At 41.9% G+C, this 27,797-nt stretch overlaps 1 protein-coding gene across 1 annotated transcript; it reads left to right on the plus strand.

The window, feature by feature from the left end:
• Positions 1-5,409: 5,409 nt before the first annotated feature.
• ZDS (zeta-carotene desaturase) lies at positions 5,410-27,797 on the plus strand. Its single transcript, XM_087391377.1, has 14 exons — positions 5,410-5,833; positions 9,740-9,864; positions 17,783-17,917; positions 21,700-21,772; positions 24,377-24,450; positions 24,568-24,672; positions 24,883-25,127; positions 25,227-25,314; positions 25,778-25,820; positions 25,937-26,093; positions 26,352-26,480; positions 26,600-26,672; positions 26,755-26,919; positions 27,393-27,797. The coding sequence occupies exons 1-14, from the start codon at positions 5,617-5,619 to the stop codon at positions 27,558-27,560; spliced, it is 1,797 nt and encodes a 598-aa protein (XP_087247503.1). The 5' UTR covers positions 5,410-5,616; the 3' UTR covers positions 27,561-27,797.

The raw sequence follows: 27,797 nt of genomic DNA on the forward strand, positions 1-27,797 counted from the left end.
TGTAGGAGACCTATACTCCTTGCATTTTGGTCTCAACCTACTAAGTGTAGGAGACCTATACTCCTTGCATTTTGGTCTCAACCTACTAAGTGTAGGAGACCTATACATCTTGAGATATGCCATCTACACTTGCCATCCCTAGTTTTGTCAATTGTTTAGTGCTGTTCCTTGATTATGTCCTATATTTCTTATGGAAAGCTTGGGACGAGCACTCTATTAAGTGATCACAAATCCAACTTCTGCAATGTTAGACCACATCCTTTGTATTCCACTAATTTTCAAAAAAACATATTGTTGTCCTTGTTAAGAGATTTGAAGAGCAAACTCAATTAGCTTATCATTGATGTGTATCAAGTAGTAACTCTTAAATTATGATGCACCATGTATTGGGATTAAAAAGTTGCAATCAAGATGGAAGATGTAGGCAAGCATTGCAAGCGTGAGTTGCAATCAGGGATGGAGATGAAGACAACTAGGTGGGTGAATTGGCAAACTATGTAATGTAGCATTCATGCTATACCAATATACAAGAGTACAAACTTCATATATCTTTTTGGCTTTTTCTTTTTTTTAAAAAAAATTAAAGGAACATAATTATAATAATAATAATAATAAATAGTTATTAACCTAGTGCATGGTGAAAAGAAATGATTGGTTTACAATGACTTATTTACCTATAGTGAGGAAAAAATGCATGTGAAAGGATATGCAATTGATAAAGTGCATATCTATCTGTATATGTATCTCTATCTCTATCTCTATCTCTTCTCTTCTCTTCTCTATCTCTATCTCTATCTCTTCTCTATCTCTATATATCTTAAGGAGAGGGTGGCTCGGGATGGTTTCTGGAGCTTCAGGAGGAGGCTTGCAGAGTTTTGGGGTGCTTCGGAGCTGAGGGAGGGATTCAGGAGGCTCGGATGGAGGGGGTAGAGGATAGCCATTGGATCAGCTGCGAAGCTTAGTAGAGGCGCAGAATCCAAGGCGCCACATAGTGGGAGTTACTACATTTTGAGTCAGAGGCGGCCTCAGACTAGGTCTGCACTGACTTGACTGTGAGTTTGCATTGCGAGTCATAGGCGGCGCCACGCGGCAATGCACAGACAGTGACAGACTAAAGGGATTGTGAGTGTGCACACGGCCATGACACGTGCTGGATGGTAGAGCCATAGAGGTGGCTCTCCCAGAGGCTATAGTCAGCCTCTAGACTTGCGGCTAGAGGCCACTACGCAATCTAACATGCGGATGGGTAGTGCGATACTGCCACATGGCATCGTGATAAAATGTGCAAAGCATAGTACACGTGGTGATGTAGGAGCGATGCAAAACTCGACACATATGGCAGCGCTACGATCGCACGGGTGGCTGAACCTAGAGTGAGAGGATAGGTAGAATATATATATCTATAAAAAAACATTTATATTTATTTAAACAAATATATTTGTATAAATACGTTTATATATATATATTCAAACAAATTTAAAAAAACACACACACACACACATATTTGTATAAATACAAATAAATAAATAGATATATATATATATTCAAACGAATTTACACACACACACATACATATATTTGTTTATATAAATAAATATAGATAACGTGTCTGACACACGGACAGAGAGAGAGATAGAGAGAGAGGGGGGGGGAGTAGAGAGAGTGAGAGAGGGGAGAGAGTGAGAGAGGGGGGGGAGGGAGAGAGAGAGAGAGAGAGAGAGAGAGAGAGAGAGAGAGAGAGAGAGAGCAAAGAGAGAGAGAGCAAAGAGAGCTAGAGAAAAGATAGAGAGAGGGAGGGGGAAGAGAGAGGGAGAGGGAGGGGGAAAAGAGAGAGAGAGAGAGAGAGAGAGAGAGAGAGAGAGAGAGAGAGAGGGCAATGAGAGTGAGAGCAAGAGCGAGAGAGAGAGAGAGAGAGAGAGAGAGAGAGAGAGAGAGAGAGAGAGAGCAATGAGAGCGAGCGAGCGAGCGAGAGAGAGAGAGAGAGAGAGAGAGAGAGAGAGAGAGAGAGAGAGAGAGAGAAGGGGAGGCAGAGGGGGAAAGAGAGTGAGAGTTAGAAATGGAGGGGAGAGAGAGAGAGAGAGAGAGAGAGAGAGAGAGAGAGAGAGAGGGAGGGAGGGGGGAGAGAGAGAGAGAGAGAGCAAGAGAGAGAGAGAGAGAGAGAGAGAGAGAGAGAGAGAGAGGAGAGAGAGACCACAAAGAGCGAGAGAGAGAGAGAGAGAGAGAGAGAGAGAGAGAGAAGGGAGCTAGAGAAAAGATAGAGAGAGAGAGAGAGAGAGAGAGAGAGAGAGAGAGAGAGAGAGAGAGAAGGGACCTAGAGAAGAGAGAGAGAGAAGAGAGAGACAGAGACAGAGACACACACACACACACACACACACACACACACACAGAGAGAGAGAGAAGGGAGCTAGAGAAAAGATAGATAGATAGATAGATAGATAGAGAGAGAGAGAGAGAGAGAGAGAGAGAGATATGGGGGGTGGGTGGGTATGCTTTTGTATGCGACGGGGCAGGCACAGAACATTGGGCACCAAGGTCAAGGAACCCTTTGAACTAATCGAAAGTAGGTGCCATGAGATATTCATAAAACTACCCAAAAGGATCTCCGATGATTACTAAGTGATGCCTGAGCTTTACAGAAGGCTTTTTGACAGCCATGAATGCTTGTGCTGGATCTTTCATGGATTGAAGGAATTGTGCACGTGAAGGGGATGATTTTGCCACTAACAAAGAACAAAAGAAAGAAGGAAGGAGATCCTACAAATGTGGTGGGCAAATCAAAAGGAAGTTTGGACCTTAGCAGAATCTCAATAATGACTTAGAAATTATTACTGAACAAGAAGATAGGAGGCAAACAAGCAAGTGACAAAAAGTGAGGGGGAAGTAGATGCAACAATTAGGGAAGAGTCCATCCAAGAGAGGATGAGAGGCAAGCCCACTCAAGCTTATAGTTTAATTGACTTAATGGGAGGGCTTTGTGTTGCAAGATTGCAGTGACTTTTGTTTGGCCTTGGATGAGTGGAGAAGGAAGTAGAACGTAGGTAAAGTGTGATCACCTAAGCAGCTTCCAAAAGCATCTTAAAGCATGTGCACTAGAGCTAGATGGCAAGTCACCATTAATTCCCAATGATTCATACCTTAACATGGCTGTTAAGATCTTTCATAAATTGGAGGATTCATAAATATAGTTCATCATTGTTTGCCCTTAAAATTATGTGCATATATTAGGTTATCTGCAAAGTTTCAATGAAGCTATAAGTTGATTCTTTTTCTAACCAAGGCTCTTCGACTTAAGTTTGCAAGTTTTAATGTCTACATGTAAGAGGATATTTATGATGTGAGAGATCTATTAAACAAGCCAAAGCTTGGGGACATCCATTCTAAAGCTTGGACCCATTTGGTGATCCTATGTAGGTAGACCGCCGAGCTCATTTTGTTCCTTGAAATTAAACATAACCTTAGATCCCAACCTTAAGATCTATTTCAAGGCAATCTTAGATCCCAACCTTCAGACCTAATGGAGGCAACCTTCAATCCCCTCGTAGATGGGTCATGCAGCTCGTTGTTATTCTAATAAATTTTGCAAGTATTATAAATTATACTCGATTCTTTTCTCATGAATGTTTTTTAATAATGTTTCAAATACACATTAAAGGTGAGACAATGTGTTAATTCACAACATAAATTGCACTGCCTACCTTTTTGGGATTTTATGTCTTGCTCTCACTACATTGAGGCTTGAAACGTCTTTTATGAATTTCCATGTGTAATTTTAAAAAAAGATTAAGTAAGTTGTGTGTTTCAAATTGCCATTAAGGGAGATCACCCTATAAAAATTGGCTTTTAATAGCCCAATGACAGTTAAAACATTCTTTGCTTTCTTTTTTGCATCCAAAAGCGATTGCTTTACCACAATACTAGGAGGAAGTGCCCACATGCACTTGTGCACTCTTCTTATTTGTTGGACTAGCAAATTTTGGTTCTATGTGATGTGGTTTCCCCTAATTAAATGTAATGGATTAATCCTGGTTATTATTTAGCAATTTTGGTTCTATGTGATGTGGTTTCCCCTAATTAAATGTAATGGATTAATACTAGTTATTATTTAATGGTTTATCAATTTCATGCCTTTCTTCATCAATGGAAACCATGTAGGTATTAGAGTAGTAGAAAAGTCTCACAGACAACATTGTTTCACATACGTACTTGCAATCTTCAATAGCTATCAATGGATAGTAGAATAAATGGGCAAGATAAAGTTTCTTAATATTGCAAGAAGATCGAGTCCATAAAGAGATTCTTGACAAGCAAGGAGAAGCTAAGTGCAGAACAATAGCAGTAGAGTAGAAGAATGTAACATAATAACTACAGGTGCAGATAAAAAAAACAGAGAGTAGTAGCCTAGGAAGTCACATAGCACAATAAAAGATTAGGAGCACAATAGCATTTGCAACAATGGTATTTTACTTTGGTAGCATTTCTCACCTAATTCCAACATTAGTTTGCTCAACTACAAAGCCTATTCACCCATTTTAAAGGCTCACAATTTCACGAAAATTAATCTATTTGCTTACTTATCCTACTTATTATTCATTTGAGAATTTATTGACTTCCCTCGGTAGATTAGCCCAATTAAGCCTTGGGGTCATGTTAGCTCACTCAAAGAGAATGTCTACTTCACAAGGGACATTGAACCTTATAACTAAACCTTGGAAAGCTTCACCACATGAGCTTACCAAGCAACAAGGGAGTAGATAATGTATTTTACTTCATACATAGGGGGAGATGGAGTGGCCCCCCTCCAACCATGCCCTTATTGGTGTTTTAATCTCTTGTTCACCCCTTTCCCCTTATGTTAATGAAGAACTCCTTTTCACCCCTATCATCTTCTCCCCCAACTTATGAGTTACTTTTCTCCTACTTAGTTCAATATAGGAGCCCATGTTGGCTTGATGGTCTTCTTCATCGAGTTTACATTGTCTAGTTGTTTCAAACCATATCCAAATATCCAAATGTATCAAAGCATGGCCTCTTTCTTAAAACTAAAGGTGTAGATGCACAACAAAGGTTGCCATAGGCAATTTTAGAATAACAATGATGGTGGCACCTTATGTCTTGATGCTTGAGTGGGCTTGTGAAATCTCATTGTCTTCATGCAAGGTTGGTAGATCTAGAGTTGGCCCTCCTCACCTTGCCTTCACATAGGGATGATGATAGGTTGGGTGGCCTATAGCATTGAGTGGTGTAATCTGAATACCAAACAATTTCGAGAAGCGTTTGATGAGTGTGGAGAAGCAAAACAACAAATGTGAGAGCATGGTAAGACGTTGAGATGTGGATGTTGGGAAGAGGGAGTAGACATGTAGGGGGGAATCAAGGGAGGAGAATTAAGAGGAGGAGTGAGACAAAGCAAAGGAAGCCAATGGGAGGGCATCTTGGGTGAGCAAAATGCCAAACCATAAACATTATCAATTCAAAAGATCCAATTTGGAACCACTCATTCTCTGTCTTCTCCTCTAACTGGGCTTTTCTTAGTGTTTGTGGGTGTTTCTTCTCTCCCACTGGCTATCCTTGAGCATTCGAGCAAACCCAATTCCTTCCTTGCTTGCTTCACACAGTATGGGAGGCCTTTCTTGCTTGATTTCGCCCACCATGGCCTCTTCTTCCCCTTCTTTGCTCTCTCCCTCCCACCACGCATCAAGCACCTTTTGGGGCGATTGCTTGCCTTCCAACCCACCTTTAGCTCACCGATCGTGCCTTGACGGCGGACGCAAGAGTCAATTGCCTCCGTTGCGCAGTTCCTTGCAATCGAGAGTGTCTGACATGAGCAAGAAAGGTAGTCACCCTCCAATTCGTGTGTATCGTGTCGTAACGCTTTGCGTGAAGTGTCGTTGTCATTGCGTCATAGATATCCATGCGAGATGGATCCGATAAGGGCAAAGGAATTCGACTCCAGCAGCTGCAGCTGTAACCAAGCAGGCATTGCGCTTGCAAGTTACTGCCCATCCTTTCCAACATAATATAATTTAGCTAGCATGCATCTAAGAACTGCATTATAGACGGCCTTACCCAAGAGGCCGATTAAAGGGAATGCTGTGCAACAGCCAAAAGGTGAGCATGCATTGTAGTTGCTCAAACTATCCGACATAATATACGAGCATTTTCTGCGCTTTAAATCCACTAATGCGGAAAACACACCACATGCTCAACTTGTCCTGCTTGCTCAATCATTCTCAACTCCTGCCGTCTTAATTTACTGATTAGCCCAATAGGCAAATGTAGGTGAGCCACACATTGGGTGCTCTTGGGTGAACAGTAATGCTTGTCTGGCCTCATTACTTAAGGTAGCCGGTTAACTAATTGGGTGGACGAAAACATCAGACTCCGTAACTTCCCCATTATCCCGCTTCTAGGTGGCTATTTTGCTGTTTACGGATGCGATGTAGGGAGTGTGTGTGGTAGTACATGTGCTACGGCGATCTGCTTCTCGTAAGAGGTGATCTGCTTCATCTTTTAGGCAGGAAGCTTTAAGGTTATAAACTCTATTATTGCCACTTTCAATTTCAGTGCCAATTTATGCTTTTTTGAGAATGTCATGATCTGCGATTTGTGCAAATGTTTGTTCTTGCCGGTGCAAACTTGTTCAGATATTGTCTTTGGATCGATCGTCGAATTCATTGGTGGAGAGCTTGAGCTAGATCACGCCCTTCACAAGTACATCTGTTCTTTATTTTGTGCTATTTCTGACGGATGTAGTGAGGCAAGAGAGTTCTAAATGGTTTACGCATGTTTGAGTAGAACGTGATAATTGTATCATTGAGGATGTAGGAAATTGGGGGGGGGGGTAGAATTTAAGGTAGCCAGAGCAGCCAAGCCTTTGCTTCAAAATTGGAAGTAGTGTAAAGTCCCCTTAGCTGAAGACATTGGGTCAAAGTCTATTGGGACTTCATAATCTGATTTCGTGCATCGATTGCTTCACCACCCATCTTATTTACATCTATCCTTAATTGTAGTACTACAAAAACTATGGAATTTAACCAGAGGACACTTGTGCTTGGTGCTGATGAGAACAGATGCATTTCTTTGCTAAGAACCCCTCCCTGCCCCCCCCCTAACACACACACACACACACAGACACACACACACACCAACCACCACCACTTGCGCAAGATTGTGCAGAATTCAAAGTAAACAAGGTGAATGATATCTAATCATTCATAAGGCCTGAGCCCATGCAGAATGAGGAGCAGCTCCTCCACGGACAGACAACCATGCATAAGGATGAACCATGTGGCGTGCAAATATTGGGGGTGGGACAAACGAACACATGCAGAATGCTTGCCCAAACAAAGCATCCAAGGCACCCACAAAAGACTCTACTATGCACGCACATTCAAAGCGCCATTTGGATGCAGGGCCATGCATGTGGCAATGAATCGGACGGGTAAGGAGTGGACACGTGGATGGGAGGATGCTGCGTTGCCAAAAATAACACATAAATTAGTGCTGGGGCTTGTGACAAGCAATCGACAAAAGACACGCGGACACTTCGAATTTCGCTTCTTAGACCAGACACCATCAATAAGGCCAAGCTAGGGGCAGGCAAAAAAGAATACACTAGAGATGGTGTGTGTAGGAAGAGGCAGGAGATAACGGAAGGAGAGAGAGAGAGAGGGGGGGGGGGAGGAGAGAGACAGTAGAGAAAAAGGTGGAGGATTTCAAGGGAAAGAAATAGAAAGTGGGAAGTTGGACCAATCACAAAATTTAGGACTTTCAAAAAAGGAAAAATTGAAATTTGGCTTTCGTTGAACACACACTGGTCATTATACCCTTCCCCCCTGGGGCAAGCCAAAAGGTACATAAAACGAGGTTTGGATCCCATCAGGTTAAACTAGAAGCTCGTAGATGGAGAGAGAAAGAAAGATGTATTAACGTTGGCGGAAGACCTCACGGGCCTATGGGACAAGGTACAAAATACACCAAAAGGATGATTTGATACAAGCCTCAGTGAGCTGGAGCAAAGGGCGCACTAAGGCCCTTTCTGGGTACTAAGACTACTAAACTGAAAAACTGAAAAACTGATAAGCTGATAGGCTGATAACCTGATAACTCTACAGAGCTCAATAGCTCGAGCAAAATCAGATATATAACCCGGAGAGAAAACAGGAGCTCAAAGCTATGCACTTCTGGGGAGGTAGAAAGAAAGAAAGGTTATTAACGTTTGCAAAGGACCAAAATTGGATGGAGCAATAAGGCAGTTGTGAACAATGTAAAGCGCTAGCACAAATCCACAATGATGAAAATTATATGCTTAATAGGAAGCCCAAAGAGGGGACCCACATTGAGGAGCAATTGGATGCCTTGAATATTTTGTCAAAACTGGGTTTTTTAATTTGGTGACAGGTGGTTGGGAAAAATATGTTGAATGATGTGTTTGCAACCTTTTTTATAAGCTGAGTGGTATATTTTAGGATATGTGATTAAATTTTACTTTTCATATAATTAGAGGGCTACTTATTTCGTACTTGTGGGGCAGCCTTCTCCGTAACAATTAATAGCATCTCCTCGTGCACATCATGCAGCTTTTATACTGCGTTTAGGGAAGGCTGATCATATGCAAAGTCGATGCATACACATGATAGGAGACACCCGATGCCCGCATTATTTTCAGAAGCCTTTGCCAATTAATCCGAGGCTAATGTAGCTACCATATTGCACTTGTTAACTTTCATTAGAGAAGATTTGCCTATTCTACTAAAAGTGTTTTTTTAGTTCTTGCAAGAATGAAGGCAAAGCTGAAATGAAGCAAACTTCTAATCAGGATCAAAGTAGTCTAGCTTCATGAAAAGTTTGTTTAGAAGAGCAGCTTGGTGATAAGGAAATCATAAGGTTTGCCCTGCTTGCAATGTGGCTTCTCTCTCTCTCTCTCTCTCTCTCTCTCTTGCAAGCTGTGTGACCAAGAACAAGTAGAGACAGAAGCACATGTCCTCCTTACACGCACACGGTATGCCTGCATAAGGAGGGACTTTAACAATATTACAGAGGAACACGACACCCTAGCAAGCTTGCTCTCACATACCCATATAGCCACTCTGGGTAACTATATTGCCAAGGTTCTTAAATATCGTGAATGTTGTATTACTCAATGTATTTCAAAATAATTGTTCTCCCCCCCTTCCATAAAAGGAAGGAGACACTTGTATCGTGACTTTTATGGGTCCCATGGGTCGGTATTTCGGCCCCCAGAGGACGGTAATACATTCTTCTTCTTCTTCTTCTCTCTCTCTTCTCCCCCCCCCTCTTTGTCCCTGCCTTGTCTCCTTTTTCCCTGTCCTTAGTGTGCACCAGTCTTTAACTTTGGTTTTCTAAGAATTCTCAATTTGCAGGACTGGATATATTCAAGGGATTGAATATAGTTAGAATACCTTTTAAGTAAAGTGTTAAGGAGCTCAAGAAACCTGGGTCTGTTTTTGCCCTTATGAAAGTTTGTTGGGTGCTTGCCTAGTGTTTTGGCATCGTTTCTGAATTCGGTGGCCTTGGTGCTAGGGTTCATTCACATTGCATGGCCTTTGTTTGTGTGGTGTTCATGCTAGCCGAGTCATTTTTTCATGTTGCTGCTGTTCTTATAGTGCATGTTGTTTGGTTTGTACTTCTTCTCGCACCCAATGGATTTACAATTGTACTTTTATATTTCACAATTTCTGTAGTAACCTTATCATACATGATTCTTTTTCTTTGACAGCACCAAAAGGTCTCTTTCCCCCAGAGCCTGAAAAATACTCAGGACCCAAGTTAAAGGTTGCAATCATTGGAGCTGGCCTTGCGGGTATGTCCACAGCTGTGGAGCTTTTGGATCAAGGGCATGAGGTTTGTTCACAGTCACCTTCAAGTCTGATTCTATTTAGGGAAATTTAGCAGTGGTCTAATGTCGTACCTCTCTGTTATGCAAATGGTAATGGATTTTGTTTGTTTGTTGCCTTGGCAAAGTTTTATCTATATCACAATTTTAACGTTCATGTCTTTTTAGACTGTTAGAAATAACTGTGGTTGAACGCTTGATATTCTTTTTCTCCTATTGTTCTCCCTCTTCTTCATGTGTGTGGGCATGTGTGTATATGCATACACATGCACAGTGTTTTGAATATAAGTGTGCCATGTATGCGTGTTACTTGTTTGCAAATGTGTGGGTGCAATTGGGTCATGGGCTTTAAAAGGGAAATTGTCGATGATAGCAAAGGGTCACTTTTGGGAGGAGTGGCTTACAGCATTGGACACCAAAGTTGGTCCTAGTATAGCTCAACATTGTCAGAAAGACGACAATTTGAAAGAGTGAAGCTTTGGGATAAATGATTCAGACCTACAGATTTTGTTGTAATAGCACCTAGCGTTTGTCTATTGATGTGAAATTGTTTGACGCTGTGTATAGAACAAAGCTCATTGTCTTCCGCAATGGCAGACATGGTTGTTGAAAATAAATGAGCAAGAGATGGCTTAGAGAAGATGGAGGCTTTTTGTCAAGTGGCAAGAAGAACATGGCGCCTGGCGGATGCTCAAGACAAGCAAAATAAGTATGCCAATGAGCAGCAAAGGTTTGGAATTTCATGAAGGGGATTAGTCATTTTATGTATTTATGGCTACACGAGCACAAATATGCCTTCTTGAACAGACCATGGCCCCTACATGACTGTTCAGAAGGTTGGCAAGTAGCATATCAATTGGACTTTCCAGGCATGCCCACGATTTCCATGGATATATAGAATCACAAAGTCTTTTCATGTATATGTTCATATCACCTAAAGTTTGGAGCACATTTTGCCTGAAGTCAATATTCCTTGTCTATCCTCTGGATTTTTACACAGACTATCTTCAAGAAAATGCCTTTTGAGCGAAATTCAAATCAATTATTGTGCCTTTTTTCATTTTGTTAGTCCTTAGGGTGATAAATGTTATAAAGCGTGGTTGGAGAGGGTGAGAGAAAGCATGCAGTGATTGAGGCAGGAGGCACATTGTGGAGGCAAATGCTGAGGTGACTGATCCGATTTGGAGTAAGGACAATGGCCTCCTTTTGTAGGCAAGGGACAATTGGCATCACATGTGATGTTGAGGAGAACTTCTCCTGACCTTACAGATGATGTCACACACAATAGAATCAAATCTAGGTGTATCTACCTACCACACAAGTGGCACTAGGTAGATTCTCTAGGGACACTTCACACACACACACACACACACACAAGTGAGGGACACTCTCACTCTAGAACTCTCTAGAACTCTCACACTGACACTGACACTCCGATATCCAACACCCCTTGTTGGAGCTAGGGTGAGTGACTTTGAGAGAGAACCATAACAAGTTCTATGATGGCATCTCCTCTGAGGATGGTTCAGAGGTGGAGCTAAGCACTCTCATGGCTTTATGTTCAAACATGGCTAGAGGTTCAAGTCTAAGCATAGATGCATGACCAACTCATAGGTCTAGGGAACAAATGCACCAACATCCTGAAACTCAGCAAGGCCTGATATGGGAGAACCATCAATAGTAAAAACTGGATTCTCCATAATAATCCTACCTAGGTACAAGAAATAATAGAGCCTTTTATGAAACAAGGCATACAAACACACTCAACATGTTACAGTCATTTCTGGGGGACGACCCAAGGCAGAGTACGTGACACACATACAAGCATACATGATACTAGAAAGTCCAATTGGTGTCTATCTCTTCAGCAAGAGATAAACCTGAGACTACTGCAGTAAAAGCCTTCTCGTCAGGTACAGTGGAGGGTCCAGCCTTATCTTCATCTTCATCATTGCGGTCTTCTGCAACCTAGTTTGCATGCTCTTTTGATTGTTCCTCTGCCTTCTTTTTGAAGCACTTATCCTCCATGTGTTGGAGCTTCTGGGAGAAGGTGCGCTTGAATGGTTTCCCATGTTTCTTTAATTTGTTCTTTGTGAAGAATGCCTTTCTTAATCTCCAGGTACTTATAACTTGGTCTGTAATATGGCAGTCATCATTAATGAGAACTGCCACCATATCATCATAGCCCATCTCTCGGCCAACCTGAGCACTGCAAGTACTTCATTGTATTTTGAGATGCTCTCAATGTTAGAGAACAAGAATGCAACTTGGTCACCTTCATCAACCTTGGTTTTGACTGCAGCCAACTGTTGAGATCCTAGTGTGTTTAGGTGCTCACTGAGCGTTTATCCTTCTTTCATTTCAAAATTGAAAAGCTTCTGCTTGAGAAAAACTTTGGAATTATTAATTTTATTTTCAAACAGGTTCTCAAGCTTTTCCCATATTTCATCAGCTGTCTTATTAAAATCCACGTGGTGGATTAGATTGTCAGCTAGCCCAAGGCCTATGATAGCCAGAGCCTTGTCTTTCTCATTTTTCCAAGTCATTATCTTTTAGGCATTTCCTTCTGGCTTTTCTTCCTTGCAATTTACAATGTTCGAGATCCCTTGTCACATGAAAAGAAGTCTGGTTTTTTGTCTGAACATTTCAACGAGTACGCTAGCCCATAGATGATGTCACACACAATGTAATCAAATCTAGGTGTAGCCACCTACCACACAAGTAGCACTAAGTAGATTCCCATTCCTAAGGGACACTTCACACCCACACAACTGAGGGACACACTCACTCAAGAGATCCATGGACGATACCACTGCCTTTTTAGAGACCGCTTTGGGCCCCTTTCCAGACTATACCCAGACCAGAGGTGCCTCGCCACTTTCAGTCATGAGGCGGTTCAACATAGAGAGCGTCTCATCAGATCGCAAAGACAGGGACGTGGCGCTTTATCAGACTCATCTCAGAGTATGATCACGGGGTTCTTCCAGCCAGAGCATACTGCACCCCTAACCATGGATAGATCTCGAGATCGAGATGTGGCACATTCGGCAGAGGACGGACACATAGATCACATTAGATGACATCTCATCCATGTTCAAACCCGGGGATACGATCGACAGGGGTCACTATGGCACTTGTCCGATGTAGAGCCGCTACCTGGAGGTCATGACAGACTACATCCATAGATAGCAGACAGCGATCTATCACGGGCTTCATGCCTATATAGCCTCACTCGCCATCGAGTCTACTTTGATGTCTCATGTCGTGTGTGTTTTTTGTTCAGAGTTAGGCTGTATCTGCTAGGATGATGATGATGCAGTTCTTTATAGATCCACCCTTCTGGGGACCATTTTAGTAGAGCAGAGGGATACACACTCCAGATTCCTTTGGATCCGGATCCGACACGGGAACAGCCGGGATCTGTTTGTTGCAGTATGCTACTTCCCTCTCGAGACATCCCACTTTGCTAGAGATATTCGAGATGAGGCTAAGACATTGCCATTTGCAGCCTTTTATTAGTCCATTGTTTACTTCTCGAGCCGCGGAGAAGTCCTTCCAGTTGGGGACTTCAACGTGAGGACAGGGGCCTGCTATCTTGAGGGATGGTCCCCCTCACCACTCACCAACACTCAGGTTTGGTATAATTACACACACACACTATATGACATCCTTGATCAGCCAGTCCGTGACCTCTCACATTTGCCACGCCCCACTTCCTGTACCCTCTTCACTAAGGGGGAGGTGAAGGATGCTGTGATGAAACTTCATAATAGCCGAGCGAAGGATCATGAGGGACTGAGTTCATTGCATATGGGATTAACCTCCTAGCCTCGATCTTAGCAAAGCTTTTCAATGAGGCTGTTTGTTTGGGGTTTCCACGCACCTGGACCATTAACACTATTTCACCCATACACAAGGCAGGGGATCCCATGAGCCCAGAGAATTACAAGACCGTTATGATTGGACATGTCATGTCCAAGATTTTATGCATCTGTGCTTGATTCCGAGGTCAGCTGATTTGCAGAGTGCAGAGGACTTGGAGCAACGGGACAGGTTGGGTTCAGGCGTGATCATGGAACCATGGACCACATTCTCATGCTCAGATGCATCATCGAGGAGATGAGGGCACGGAAGTAGAGGATTTACTGTTGCTTTGTGGATTTCCGCAAGGCATTTTATACGGTTCCAAGAGCCCGCCTCATCCGACGCCTACAGGATTTGGGTTATGTCTAGGAGATCATTTGGCTTTTCATGGCGCTTTACGAGAGAGTCACAGGCAGAGTCCATTCAAGATCTGAGTGGATAGACGAGACATGAGCACTATTGGGATCAAACAAGGGTGTCCTTTATCACCTACCCTGTTTGGCCTCTACATAGATGAGCTCGAGACAGTGATGCAGACACAGGGGGAGGGGGATGGATGTTCTCTTGCTGGCACATTGATTCGGATTTTGTTGTACGTAGATGATGTGGCTCTTTTATCTTCCTCCATAGAGGGGCTCCAGAGACACCTTGATGCACTATAGTCCTTCTGTGAGTCCCATGACTTGAAGGTCAACCTGGGTAAAACCAAGGTTATGATCTTCAACACATCTCGAGCCGTCATGAGTCAGAGCAGTTCACGTTTGACGGGTCACCTGTTGAGATAGTTTCATCATACTTGTATCTTGGGGTTGTCTTCTTCGGACCCATCTTCACTATGAGACCCGCGATGCATGCCCGATTGAGTAGAGGGTATGCTTCATTAGCCAGACTAGAGAGGCAATGCTTCCGCTCACACTTCTAGGATCCACGGACCAAGGGGTTGCTTTCTGACTCCTTAGTCCGCCCAGCGGGAATGTACAGTAGTCCTTGCTGGGGGCCATACTTGTCGGATATAGAGTGGGCTCGTGTGAAGCAGCTACAGGTTCTCATGCTATCATGGATTATCCGCGGTAAGCCATCCATTCCGCACCATATCATTCAGGCAGAGTTTGGGTCATCCCCATTACAGCTAGATGCTGCATTTCAGGTCATCACATATCTGTACCGAGTCAGGGAGTATGGGGATTACACTTCTGGACGCAGCATGATGCCATGGTTAGCACTGTCCTCTTCTATGACTCTCAATAGGAGGGGACCAGAGGTGCTGGTATGCACGCACAAAGAGACGGTTTGAGCGACTAGGGCTCTACATGGATAGACTCCCTCCCTTCCAGTACAGTATGGACGCTCCGTTTTCTCTCCTCCGGCCACATGAGGTCAACCAAGTCATTAGCGAGTATCTCTTACAGCTACACACATTTCGGACTTGGGTGGGACCGAGCGAGCTTCCAATGAAGCTCAGCTTCTATAGGGATCATTGCTTGCATATTACAGAGGAGGGGTACATTGACCCACCAGGATACATGCAGATCCACTTACCCCACTCACTGAGGATCTCTATTGGGCAGTTTCGAGTCTCTTCACATAGACTTCATATCGAGAGCGGCAGAGCAGAGGGCCTACCCAGGGAGAGGCGCATATGCACATTGTGTGACACACAGGAGGTTGAGACGGAGGAGCATTTCATCTTCAGGTGCCATGTTTACTATGAGGTTAGAGGGCGCTTCTACTATCTCTTCAGGGATAGCACTGGGGTTTTGTCTTGTTTTCTCTCCTATCTAGACTAGAGATGCCTGGCAGCTTTCATTCATAAGGCAGTCAGGCACCGCGAGAGGCTACTTCGATCATGGAGACAGGAGCAGACCTCTCCCTTGACAGACCCCTCACAGAGCTCCATCATGGAGTTCTTCCTGCCAGACCACAGGGACCCCCATAGGGCGAGACGTCGACATGATTGTGACCTAGAGCCAACGACTCGATAGCTCAGACAGAGGGTTGACGCATAGATTACACTTGGGGATATCCCCTCTTTGTTCAGAGTCGGCGGAGCCCGGCCGACAGGTGTTACTGTAGCCCTTGTTAGACGCAAAGTTATGACCAGGAGACGTCACAGGGCCACACTTATGGGCGGCCGATAGCACCCTATCACCGCGTTCATGCTGCCTCGCCCACCTTGATGTCCTTATGATGATGATGATGATGATGATGATGATGATGATGACGTTGCTGAGGTTGATATGTAGTCGACCACTGACATGACTATGTTGTACTTAGTACTTAGTACTACTATTTTGCATTTTTTGCATTTCTGCATTGGTGTGGATGCTCGTTTAGTAGCTCCATTGTACCAGGTTTTTCATAGTCTCATAGACCCATCGGTCTTCCGAAGACTTTAATAATCTTTCTTTCTTTCTTTCTTTCTACTCATTCTCTCTCTCTCTCAGCAAGGGCCTTAGCGCGGCCTTTGCTCCAGCCCTTTGTGGCTTGTATGAGTTCTTTTCCCTTTTTGGTGTGTTTTGCATTGTGGATGTGTGGATATCCTTCATTGAGTAGTGGCTACAACGGTGGGATGTCATAGTAGCTAGTCCATGTTATATATGATTGAGTTCGTGGTTTTCAATTATATAAGGGTAACATCATTTTATTTGTTCTTCTTTTAGAGGGTGAGTCCTAGGTTCACTCTATGGATATGTGTGTGTGTGTGTGTAGAGAGAGAGAGAGAGAGTCTTTGGGAGGCATTGCGGACCTATGAGGCAAAGTACAATCAATGACTTACTCATACAAGCCACTGTTGGCTTAGGCAAAGGGCTCATTAGGGCCCTTGCTGAGTGCTATGCTAATAAACTCAAAATCTCACAACTCAAAACTAGTACTAGTACTAGTACTCAAAATACTTAACCAAGTGCCATGGTGGCTTTCCAGTGGGATGCGAAGATATCTCATATCTGTGTCTACTGAGTTGTCTCTTGTTGTGGCGGGGGGCGTGGTCTCTAGTGTGTTTAACCAGCAAGGTAACTTCTCAGAAAGTCTAGAAGTGGATTATGTCCTTTTCCAGCCTAGATTTGGCATTCAATACTCATGCTTAGGTTCTAGTATGTAGTATATACCTCTTACCCTTGCAACAATGAATCAAAATTCAATAGTCTAGGAAAAAGGACAACATGCTTTTTACTTTCAAATTTAAATGCCTTAGTAGTGCATTGGAGTACCAAGAACTATACTCATGCTTAAGAGGGCTAGGTTGTGGAATCTTATAGATTATGCTTCTACGAAACGATTGTCTTATTATTAGATTTCATTCAAAATCTCAAAAATCCAGTTATGTTGTTAAGATCTCTTTAAACATCTTATTGTGGTTGCAAGTGATATGAAAGTGCTGATTGAAAGCCTTAGCTTTGTCTTTGTAGTTGTGATCTATTTCTCAACGCATGGCCAATATATTGTTAGTAAAGCGTATGGAAAATAAAGTAGCATCAACATGTAGAAAATAAAATGTACTTAGGAAATGTTAAAAACTACATCACATACTCAAGATGATATATTTTTATGTGTGTGCGTGTTTTTTTTTTTTTTTGGGGGGGGGGGGGGTGGGTTCTTGTGTGCACATGGGTAAATTGCTGTGTTGACTTCTTCATTTTGGTGAGAGCATCCAACAAAAACAAATTGTATCTTCTGTAAAAAATATGTAGTGGCCTATGCTTGATATTCCTTAGCTCTTAAGCTTGGATTTTGGCAGCAACTTCTTGCCTTAAAAAATTATGTTTCTTCTTGATTCGACTGTGCTACAACAAATGCCATTTGAACAAATTTCAATTTTGTATGTGGAAATATATTGTTTTCAAGGAAATATTTCATTTGTCCTTTTGGGACCGATCAATGTTCATTCAATCTATGTGATCAGTGGGTAGTACAAGATCTTTGGCAGTAATGCCAATCGTTGCTTTAAAATCTGGGATTCAACGAGCTTTGAAGATATACTCGATGATTTCAAAAGAGCATAAGGAAATGATGGGTCTATTTCCGCTATGCATTGCAAGTAAAATTTGATCTCGTACCATGCAGGTTGATATTTATGATTCACGATCATTTATTGGTGGTAAAGTTGGATCGTTTGTGGACAAAGATGGAAATCACATTGAGATGGGGCTGCATGTTTTTTTTGGTTGCTACAATAATTTGTTTCGACTTATGACAAAGGTATTATCATGTTTATATGTTTTGGTCACTTTTTAAATGTGCCAAGTAATTTTGGAGGGTGAAGGATAGCAATTTTCTCTTTGAAGTTACTCTCTTGTTAGATTGCATTTTTCTATGATTTTTAATATTTTGGTCAGCCGTGGGAGCTGTAGGAACAAATAATATCTTCATTGCTTTGCACATTCTTCATTTTTATGGCTTTTATGTTTATTATTGCTTGTCACATGCTGATTCTTGGGTGGTTAGAGGAGGATTCAATATACTATGAAGACTTCCTTTTTACATGGAGGGATTCGTCATATGTTTGATGGTCATTGTTAGGATTTCTTTGAGAAGTGTGAGGAGTTCCCTTTGACTTCCTGGAGGTCAGAAGGAGAAGTAATAATTTAGTGACACAAGTGGAAGTTGGATCTTAGCAACCCTCATAGGCCAGTTGTCACAAACCTGAGGAAGTAGCTTCTACCTTTTTGATCAAAGCATCAACGTGAGACTGAGTCAATCAATCTTTCTACAAATTGCTTCATAGAAGTAGCCGTTCTCTTACAGAAGATGATCTTTAGCAAGTAGCCATTCAAGTGCAAGAGTCAAAACTTGACCAGTTTGTAGAAGATTTAAGAATGATAGTTGCATGTCAATGAGCATGCATTTTCCCTTGCCCAAAAATTTGAGCGTATGCACAAGGATGAAGGAGCAAAGGTAGGCTGCAAGGTTTTGGAGATTTCCTAAGATCCCAATAAGATGGCAACATTAAGCAACAGGACAAGAAGAATCATGAGGTGAGTGATGCTTTGGAGGCCTACTCAACCTAGGAGCAATATGAGGCATGACAAGGAGCGTCTGTATTACCATTGCCAGGAGGTAGGCCACGGCAAGTGGCATTGTCCTAACACATGCACGAAGCAGCCCAACTCGTCCTCGTCAATCCCGCTATCCAAGAGAATTAATCACTAAGTTGAGGTCCGGTCACACCAACCCTCTAACAAATAGACTAGATTGCCATCTTTCTAAGGAAATAATTTCCTTTCGATATTAGGATCCAGAACGCTCCCCTTACCTAAGGGGCATTAGTACGCCTCTTACGCATAAGAGGCATGCAAACAGAAAGCTTTTTTAATAATAAAAAAATTTGGGGGCGGGGTTTTAGTTTTTTGTGGTGTGAGGGTAACAGATTGGATCGGTGGGATTTGAAGGGGAGATAGGATATTGATAATGATAAGTTGTATTTACTAGCAATTAGAAGATAGGTCAAAGCATTTCATACCTTGCATAGTCAAGACTTCCAATTTTTGTAAGCATGCACTCTACTCGTACATTGATATGCTTATGCCCTTAGTCTCTCTAGCTTTACCTTCTCTGTCCATGGTATGTCCAATACTACAAAGCCTCTCCATGCTCAAGGTCGTGATCTCATGCTTGATTCTCATCCGTACACAACACTCCTCAGCTGAGAGTGTTTTTGGGCCTTGCCTTGTTTTCTAGATGATTTGTACGCCATTCTGCTTGTGGTCAAGGGAGGACAAGTCAGCTTCGAAGATCTGCAACATGCTTTGACTCATGCCCTAGTGGTGCTGTGTTTGGACTTTCTTGATCATTCCTTGTGGAGGTAGGCACTAGTGGGAAAGAATTGAGGACCATTTTAAGGCAGGAGCATGGTGTCCTAGCTTTCGAGAGTTGAAAGTTTAAAGTAACTCTTTGTAAACATTGCCGATTCGACTCAAAAGACTTGCATTGTTTCGGTATTTTTTAGTAGAAGATGCTGCAACATTTACAGAGATGCTTTGCATTACGGTTGTCTCAGTGAGTTTTGTATGTGGAAGAAATCATGCGGCATGAGAGGGCAACACCTCTTCGTAGCTTCTCAGGCAACACCTCTTCGTAGCTGCATGAACATCATTTAGAGGAGAAGGACCTGATTCTGAAGCAGTGCCCAGCCTTTGCCTCCCTCTCCCTCTCATCCTCTCCCTCCGTCCCCCATCTCTCTTTCTCTTCTCCATTGCTGCCGCTATCCCTCCCCTTTTCCCTAGCTCCACCTCTGCCTCCTGAGCGCTCCCTCTCCTCCCCACTCAACTCTGCCACCCAGCTCTACTCTCCCCCTCACGGCTCTTCTCGCTGAGCCTCCTCCCCTTTATATACTTGCTCGGGGCAGCCAAGAACCTTCGAATCGTAGCTTCGCGAATAAGCCACCGCCCTTCTTAATCGCACTTTAATTTTTTCCTCTCAACCTTCTTAATCGTCTCTCACCTGTCCCAACTTAATTAATAGAGGAATTTTCATTCGTTAGGGGCACATTAAGACAAAGAGCTCCCTTTCATGTGCAACTAAGAGTTGCTGGCAAACTTGGATTCCTGCAAAACTGGCATCTCTGCATGTATGGGAGAAAGGAAAAAGCCGAGATAGGCCACAAGACTCCTAGACACTTTCTTACCTAGCTAAACTTGTCCATCAAGCAAAAGAGGTGGTTGGCTTCAGTGCAGTCTACAACTTTGATGTTGAATATAGGAAGCAAGGCTGCAGATGCTTTGTCTTGGCATGCATGTTGTCTGTTGTCTCCACTACTTACCAGGATTGGGTATATGGAATGGACGTGTAATGCAAAATTTGAGGGCAGTAACCATATTTTCAGATTTTTACTAGATTTTAAGTGCATGATGGCCTATAGTGATTTTGGGACAGAATTTGTTCTTGCAAATAGAACGTTGGTGTTGAGATATATAGATGCATACATCTCCTATGACAAGACATATGGGCATCACTGAGACTTGTGAGTTAAACAGAGTTTCTGTTGGGAAGGTCTTTGGAGAGATGTGGTGAAGTATGTCTCAGAAGTGCGTGTCCTGTCAGTAGAACATAGTAACAAGCTGCTGGTTGGTTTGTCACAGGCATTGCCTATTCCAGAATGCAAGTAAATACATATTTTGCCATGGATTTTATTATTGTGTGCCTTCTGTAGGCAAGGGATGGGACGGCATTTATGTGGTGGTTGACAGGCTTACCATATCCCTACCAAGAGATGTTTGGTATCTCAATGAACATGGATGTTATTATTGTGTGCCTTCTGTAGGCAAGGGATGGGACGGCATTTATGTGGAGGTTGACAGGCTTACTCAAATTGATGAGCAGCAATTGATGCCTCAGATTTGAGGCAAAATTTTGGGGAAGGTTGGCCGTAATGAAAGGGGAAAATAGGTGAAGCTTGTTGGGGCTAGCACTAGGTCACATTCAGCAAGAGAGGAGGTTTGGGTTGGAGGACTATAAAAGCCCCAGCTCCATTCTCTTGTTTTCAGCTATTGATTTAACCCCTTACCTCCCTAATCTACTCACTTGCTCTCTCTCTCGCTCTCTCTCTCTCTCAACTCTATCTCCTTCCCTCAATCTCCCCACCTTTCCTTTCGCTATTCTCTCTCTTTCCTCCCCTCTAGGTCTGTTCTTTTTTACACTGATGACACTTGATGCCTTTCAAGAGCTCAACTTGCATGAAACTCAACAGACTGGTAAGGAAAGCATCAACTTGTTGAATGTATACCACACAAGGATTCAATTTGATAAACATTGAATAATAGTAGAAGATTCTTGCACATTTTTTGAACGTGCATCACAAGTTGGTGTTTTGGAAGAAACGTTGATCTTTACTTCTCAGATTACAATTTATTTTCTTCATAGAGTTCCAATTTCTCTAGAGCTTGTTTAGTGAAAGTCTAGTTTGTCTCCATTCTATTGAGATGCTTTTCAAAAGGTTGATATTTTTTAGTTAAGATTCTGAACGCACTTCAAACTTTGTGTAGGTTGGGGCTGATAATAACTTGTTGGTGAAGGATCATGTCCATACTTTTGTGAATAAAGGTGGAGATATTGGGGGTGAGTACTCTTGAAGTTCATCTATCTTTCATTAGTAATGTTAGCCTATCCTTTGCAATCATTTATGAAGCAAGGCTTTCAAGAAATGTATCCTTGTAGCTGCTTATGGTGTTAGCTTATTTGTAACACTCATTTATTAAGCATCAAAGTTAAGCAACACTCTCAAGAAATGCAGCCTTGTAACCACTTATGATGCTAGCTGATTCTTCAAAATCATTTGTTAAGTATCAAAGTTAAGCAAGGATTGCAAAAAATGTATCCTTGTAATTGCTTAAACCCCTACATTAACTTTTTCTCAATAACAAAACCTTTTCTGGAGAAACTTGAGGGAAGCTGGCATAGTAAACTTTTAAAATCAAGGCATGGACTTTTTAACAAGGTGCTACCTTCAAGCTATCTACAAAATGAGCTTACACCTATCATATTTAAATAAGCCCTGCTCCCTTCAACCTACCTACAAAATGATCGTACACCTATCAAAGGCATGGACATTTAACAAGGTGCTTTCTTCAAGCTACCTACACAATGATGTTACACCTATCATCTTTAAATAAATTGAGCTTCCCTTTGTCTCAAAGGATGCGATGAGTGGAGGTTTTTGGGAAAATAAGAGCGTAGGTTGGAAGTAAAAATCCTGCAAGATTATTCCTCAATGAGCCAAATAAAGAAGAAAGCTCTTCTATGACAGCAAATATGAAGCCGTTGACATCATCATTGACTAGGTTTCCATGTACCTACATTTTGGACTGATCTGATTTCTTTGTAGCAAGATGACTACTGCTGTGTGTGAAGAGTCTTCATCTTGCTACTTCTTGCTGAAATTCTCTCTCCACACTCTGCCATGAAGTGCTTGTATTGGTAACGATAGTTTCTTTCACACTTAACCCTTCAACTACTGAAATTTTCCCTTGTCATTGGCTGCAAATGCTTCTCGCACATTTGGCATGAGAATTGTTACAGCTTCTTTTCTAGCGAGAGTCTTACTAACTCATTGTATGAGGTTGAAGCACCTCTAAGTGAGATATTGAGGAGTATAACAAAAACTTAATAAGAGGGAGCAAGACTATTTAACATCAAGGAGACAAATTGCTTGTTTCTAATGGACTTGTCATTGTTAGACAAATGATCCATCATTCTTGAGTGCAAGTACACGTACTACATTTTTAAATGCATACATGTGTGACAAGATGTCCCACACCTCATTTGATGTCTTGGAATTCTTTGTATTTTGGATCATGTGCCTCTTCTTTTACAATGCAACTAAGGACAAAGCGCCAAACTTTAACTTTTTGGAGGGGCGGCAACTTCTTAAGCTGTGGTAGACATTGCTGCTTGCAAGGAATATGTAATGGTCTGGTTGGTCTTTTCTCCTCACGTGGACACAATATCCCAGAACTGCTTACTTGTCAACATATTTGCGATCTTGAAAGGCCACAAGTAATGAGATATTTTCAACAAAAAGTCTGAAACGTAGGCTTTTAAATGAATTATGTTGAAACACTATATGTGTCTGTGTAGAGAGAGAGAGAGAGAGAGAGAGAGAGAGATTCTTCAGACATTTCAATGTAACATGTATGTTATAAATAAATTTTATACACACACACACACATACATACGCATGTATGTATTTCAGACGTTTCATAAATAATATGTATGTGTATATATTGGAGGCATTTTACATGTAACGCATTTCACTCATAATGTATGAAAATCCGCCTAACGTATTTTCCAGACGTTTCGTATATTATATATTTCATATATAATATTTATGCGCGCGTGTGTGTGTGTGTGTGATTACATAACAGGTATTTGATTGTGAAACGTTAATGTTTCCCTGGAACACTTCTCATTGAAACGTTTCTGAAACTCTGAAACTGTTTCAGTGAAACGTTTCATTGTGACTATGTTCACGATTTATTTCCATGTTACCTATCCTATGATCCTTATATCATTGGCAAATAACGACGTTGATTCTAATGACATACGTGAAGAAGGTTGTACCATTTGTCTATCTTGGCCTTAGAAGGTGAGATAAATGTGGTAGATTTTGTATCCCCTTATTGATAAGTTATATGAAAATCCGTATACCATGCGAAACTTTGAATGTAAGAGGACGACTTTGTTATAAACTGGCAAAACCTCGTTAAGTTGTGACCATGTTTTGTGGGCTTACCTCCTTAGGTTCTATGTACTTGGATTCTCCACCCCAACCCATTGTCTGTCTAGGCTACCATTGCTTTTTTCACAACTGTACACAAAATCGCTCTTCCACATAATTTTTGAAACACCTGTGATAATAGGCATGACCCTTCCTATGCATATTTGAGGGGAGATTTTAGCATTTCTATGTATTATTTCTCTCAATGCTATCCTATGATGTCTTTTTAGAAACCTCTTGAATCCTTTACAACACAGCACATTCTCAACGTGCTAGTGACATTGATACGGTATTAGTTGTTTTGGATTTCATAATCTCTGCAGTGCTTTACTTCCTAATAATGGTATCCATCTAACTCTTCAAAGGTTTGTACATAGTCTTATTAAACTTGGCCAAAACCGAACATATTTCTGTTAGATATATTAATTGCTGTATGCTTTGGGCAGAGCTTGACTTCCGTTTTTTTACTGGTGCACCTCTCCATGGGATCAAAGCTTTTCTTACCACAAATCAAATTTCGGTGAGAGAGGTTTTTCTGACGCATTTTTTCAGTAATAAATGTCAAATTTCTGGTAAGGTCATATTTTTATGGCCAGTTTTTGGATTGTGTCTCACACGCTTTGCCTTTTGCTCGCAGACAATTGACAAGGCGTTTAATGCCATTGCACTGGCCACAAGTCCTGTTGTCCGTGCAATTATTGATCCTGATGGTGCTATGCGTGACATTCGGAACTTGGATAAGGTAATAAAATCTGGCAATACTAATGGATTTTAAAAATCAGGCAGGCAGCTCTTATCTGCTTTGCGATGAGTAATTTTTCTTCAAACATGAATGTTTTATCTTTTTTAAGTGTCAATTGAATAAGAGATTTGAGTTCTCTACACCATCTTACGTTTGGTGTTAGATAAAGCTAGACAATGCAATTGTTCTTATATGTCTATCAGTTTGCAGATGAGCTTCTCAAAATGGTTCATGTCCCATGGAGGAACTCGCATGAGCATCAAGCGGATGTGGGATCCTGTCGCTTATGCCCTTGGATTCATTGACTGTGACAACATAAGTGCACGCTGCATGCTTACTATCTTTGCTTTATTCGCTATTAAGACAGATGCATCCCTGCTCCGTATGCTAAATGGCTCTCCAGATGTCCGTTTGAGTGGGCCCATTAGCAAGTATATCACAGATAGAGGTGGCAGGTATATGGAAGTATGCATCAAATTTCTACTGAGAACTCTCAAATGCTCTTATAAGGAATGAATGTTGAGAATAGAGCACCTATTTTGGCATTTTTGTAGGTTTCATTTGAAATGGGGATGCAGAGAAATTCTTTACAGCTATACTCCAGAGGGCGAACCATATGTATCAGGTCTAGCAATGTCAAAGGTGAATTTCCTGGGAGAAGGAATGTAATTGTTGCAAATGGTTTCTTTTCATGATGTGATGTTTTTACGTGGGCTGATTAGGATTGCAAAGGTATATCTGCTATGCATCTCAGGGCATCCCCACTTGGCCTAGCACTACTTAGTGACTATGCTTATGCCAACTCCACCATCCAAGATTGCAGTCATGCTCTGACCTTGTTAGGAGATGGGAAGTAATACATTGGTGTCATGACTTTCAAAGTATTGGCCTAGTTTGTGAACGGGTACCTTGAAAGTATTGGGGGCCATTTGGGGTTTTACTATCTTAGTATTAATGGACTCAAGAGCAATAGAGGAAACTTTCTTGATTGTGAAGCCAAGCATCTCAAATCTGCACTTTAGACATTGTAAATGGTTATCAGTTCGATGGTTATTGGATGGTGTTTCATTTGTTTGTTCATATTACATTTGAACTCACTGTGCAGGCAACTCAGAGAGAAGTGGTTAAAGCTGATGTATATGTGGCAGGTATAACATTAATGATCATACTGCTGCTGACCTTCGTGAATTTCGTGCTTTTGTAGGATTAAGTTTTTGTAGAATTGACATTTTTCTCAAGGATAAGATTTTGTGGTTCTGTACAGCGTGTGATGTTCCTGGAATTAAGAGACTGTTGCCAGAGCAATGGAGGCAGTGGGACCTTTTTGATAAAATCTACAAACTTGTGGGTGTGCCAGTCATTACTGTCCAGCTTAGGTTCAATGGATGGGTTACAGAGTTACAAGACACTGAGAAATCCAGGTTGTGCCCATTTCTAGTGTTAGTAGTCTGTTTCTTTTTGTGCATAAGCATTCACCTTACAACATCCCTAGCTATTTATTGTCATACCTTCTCCCTTTTTAACGGTTGACGCTCTCTTAGATCTCCACCTTGACGATTGGCTGATTCGTCAAGAAAGCATAGCTTGCCTTTCAAACCCAGATTCCTTGTGCACTATCTAGCAGAGCCATCCTTACGTTGTTTCATTTTTTATCTGCTGACAAATGAACATATTTCCAGGCAGCTACAGCAGGCAATGGGGCTTGATAATTTACTGTACACAGCAGATGCTGACTTCTCATGCTTTGCTGACCTTGCGCTTACTTCTCCTGAGGATTACTTCAGACCTGGGGAAGGGTCACTTCTGCAGTACGTTTGATATGAAGACTGATTTTATTTGGTGCTTTGCACATACTCAAAAGTATTAAGAGAAGCCTCACTTCCTTTTTGTAAAGTAAAACCAAAGGGTTTTGGTTATTCCATGGCAGGGTTGTGTTGACCCCTGGTGATCCATATATGCCTCTTCCAAATGAGGAGATAGTCAGCAAAGTTCATAAGCAGGTGAGTAGAAAGAACCTACAATCGGTTTTTTTAAGACTTTCGCACTACAGGTTTTAAAAGTTAGCTCATTTGGTATGAACAGGTGTTGTCTCTGTTCCCATCTGCGGAAGGGTTGGAGGTCACATGGTCTTCGGTGGTAAAGCTAGGCCAGTCTTTGTATCGTGAAGCTCCAGGGTTGGATCCATTTCGTCCAGATCAAAGGACTCCAGTCTCCAACTTCTTTTTAGCAGGATCCTACACGAAACAGGTAATCTTGAGGATGGCTGACTGAACTTTCTTTCTCCTTTTTCTTTCTTTCTTTCTTTCTTTTTTTTTGGGGTGGGGGGGCTGGAGTCCCAAAAGCGCCTTTTCCCCTGCCTGCCGCCTCTGCTTCCTTTCTTTCCTGCTTATAATCCGCAACTAAAGATCACATGTTTTAGAAGGCGCCTTTTCTGAAGAAGCCTCTTAGCTCCGGTGAGGAAGCCTACTTGTGTAAAAAAAAGATAAAAAGACAACCTTCAATCTCATTCATGGTCCAAGGTGGAAAGTCATAGCTGGATTTTTTTAATGTGAGTTGAGCTTTAAAAATTATAGATCTAGAACAAGCAGGACTGCTACTTCCTTATCTTTTTCCATTTGTGTGTGACATCAACCTTGCATTTCATTTACCTTATAGAGATGCCTTGCATCAAAATGGAGTGGAGTGCTAGGATTGAACTGAAGTGTTCCTCTTGTGTGCAGGATTATATTGACAGCATGGAAGGTGCCACTCTTTCTGGCAGGCAAGCAGCTGCTTACATCTGTCAGGCAGGCAATTCATTGGCTGCACTACGAAGTAGGTTGCAAGTAGTTAATACCTTGGAGCAAGAAAAAGCCGTAAAGGGAGCAGACAATCTTTCCTTTGTATAAGATCACTTTCTTTGACAAGAGAATGTCGTGAAATTTTCTCCGTCCATATTAGGGCACCAATTAAAGTGCCACATGGTTCATGCTTACCCTTTTAAGGGCATGTAATTTCTGAATGTACAATATAGGCAATGTATGGCAGTCTCCTGATGCAAACTTTCAGCAACGATAAATTCCACAAGGCATATCTCTTGTAATATCATCCTTATGAAGGAAAATATCTTGGAACAACTGTTCCTG

This window comes from Dipteris shenzhenensis, chromosome 20 (assembly GCF_047967505.1).
Source record: "Dipteris shenzhenensis isolate YYH24624 ecotype China chromosome 20, Dip_SZ_1.0, whole genome shotgun sequence".
Lineage (NCBI taxonomy): Eukaryota > Viridiplantae > Streptophyta > Polypodiopsida > Gleicheniales > Dipteridaceae > Dipteris > Dipteris shenzhenensis.

What these genes read in the sequence shown, in the direction of transcription:
- ZDS (XM_087391377.1), top strand. Translation starts at nt 5,617, where the DNA reads ATGGGAGGCCTTTCTTGCTTGATTTCGCCCACCATGGCCTCTTCTTCC. An exon ending in ATCACAGATAGAGGTGGCAG is followed by an intron (nt 25,128 to 25,226) that starts GTATATGGAAGT and finishes GCATTTTTGTAG; the next exon opens with GTTTCATTTGAAATGGGGAT. An exon ending in GGGGAAGGGTCACTTCTGCA is followed by an intron (nt 26,481 to 26,599) that starts GTACGTTTGATA and finishes ATTCCATGGCAG; the next exon opens with GGTTGTGTTGACCCCTGGTG.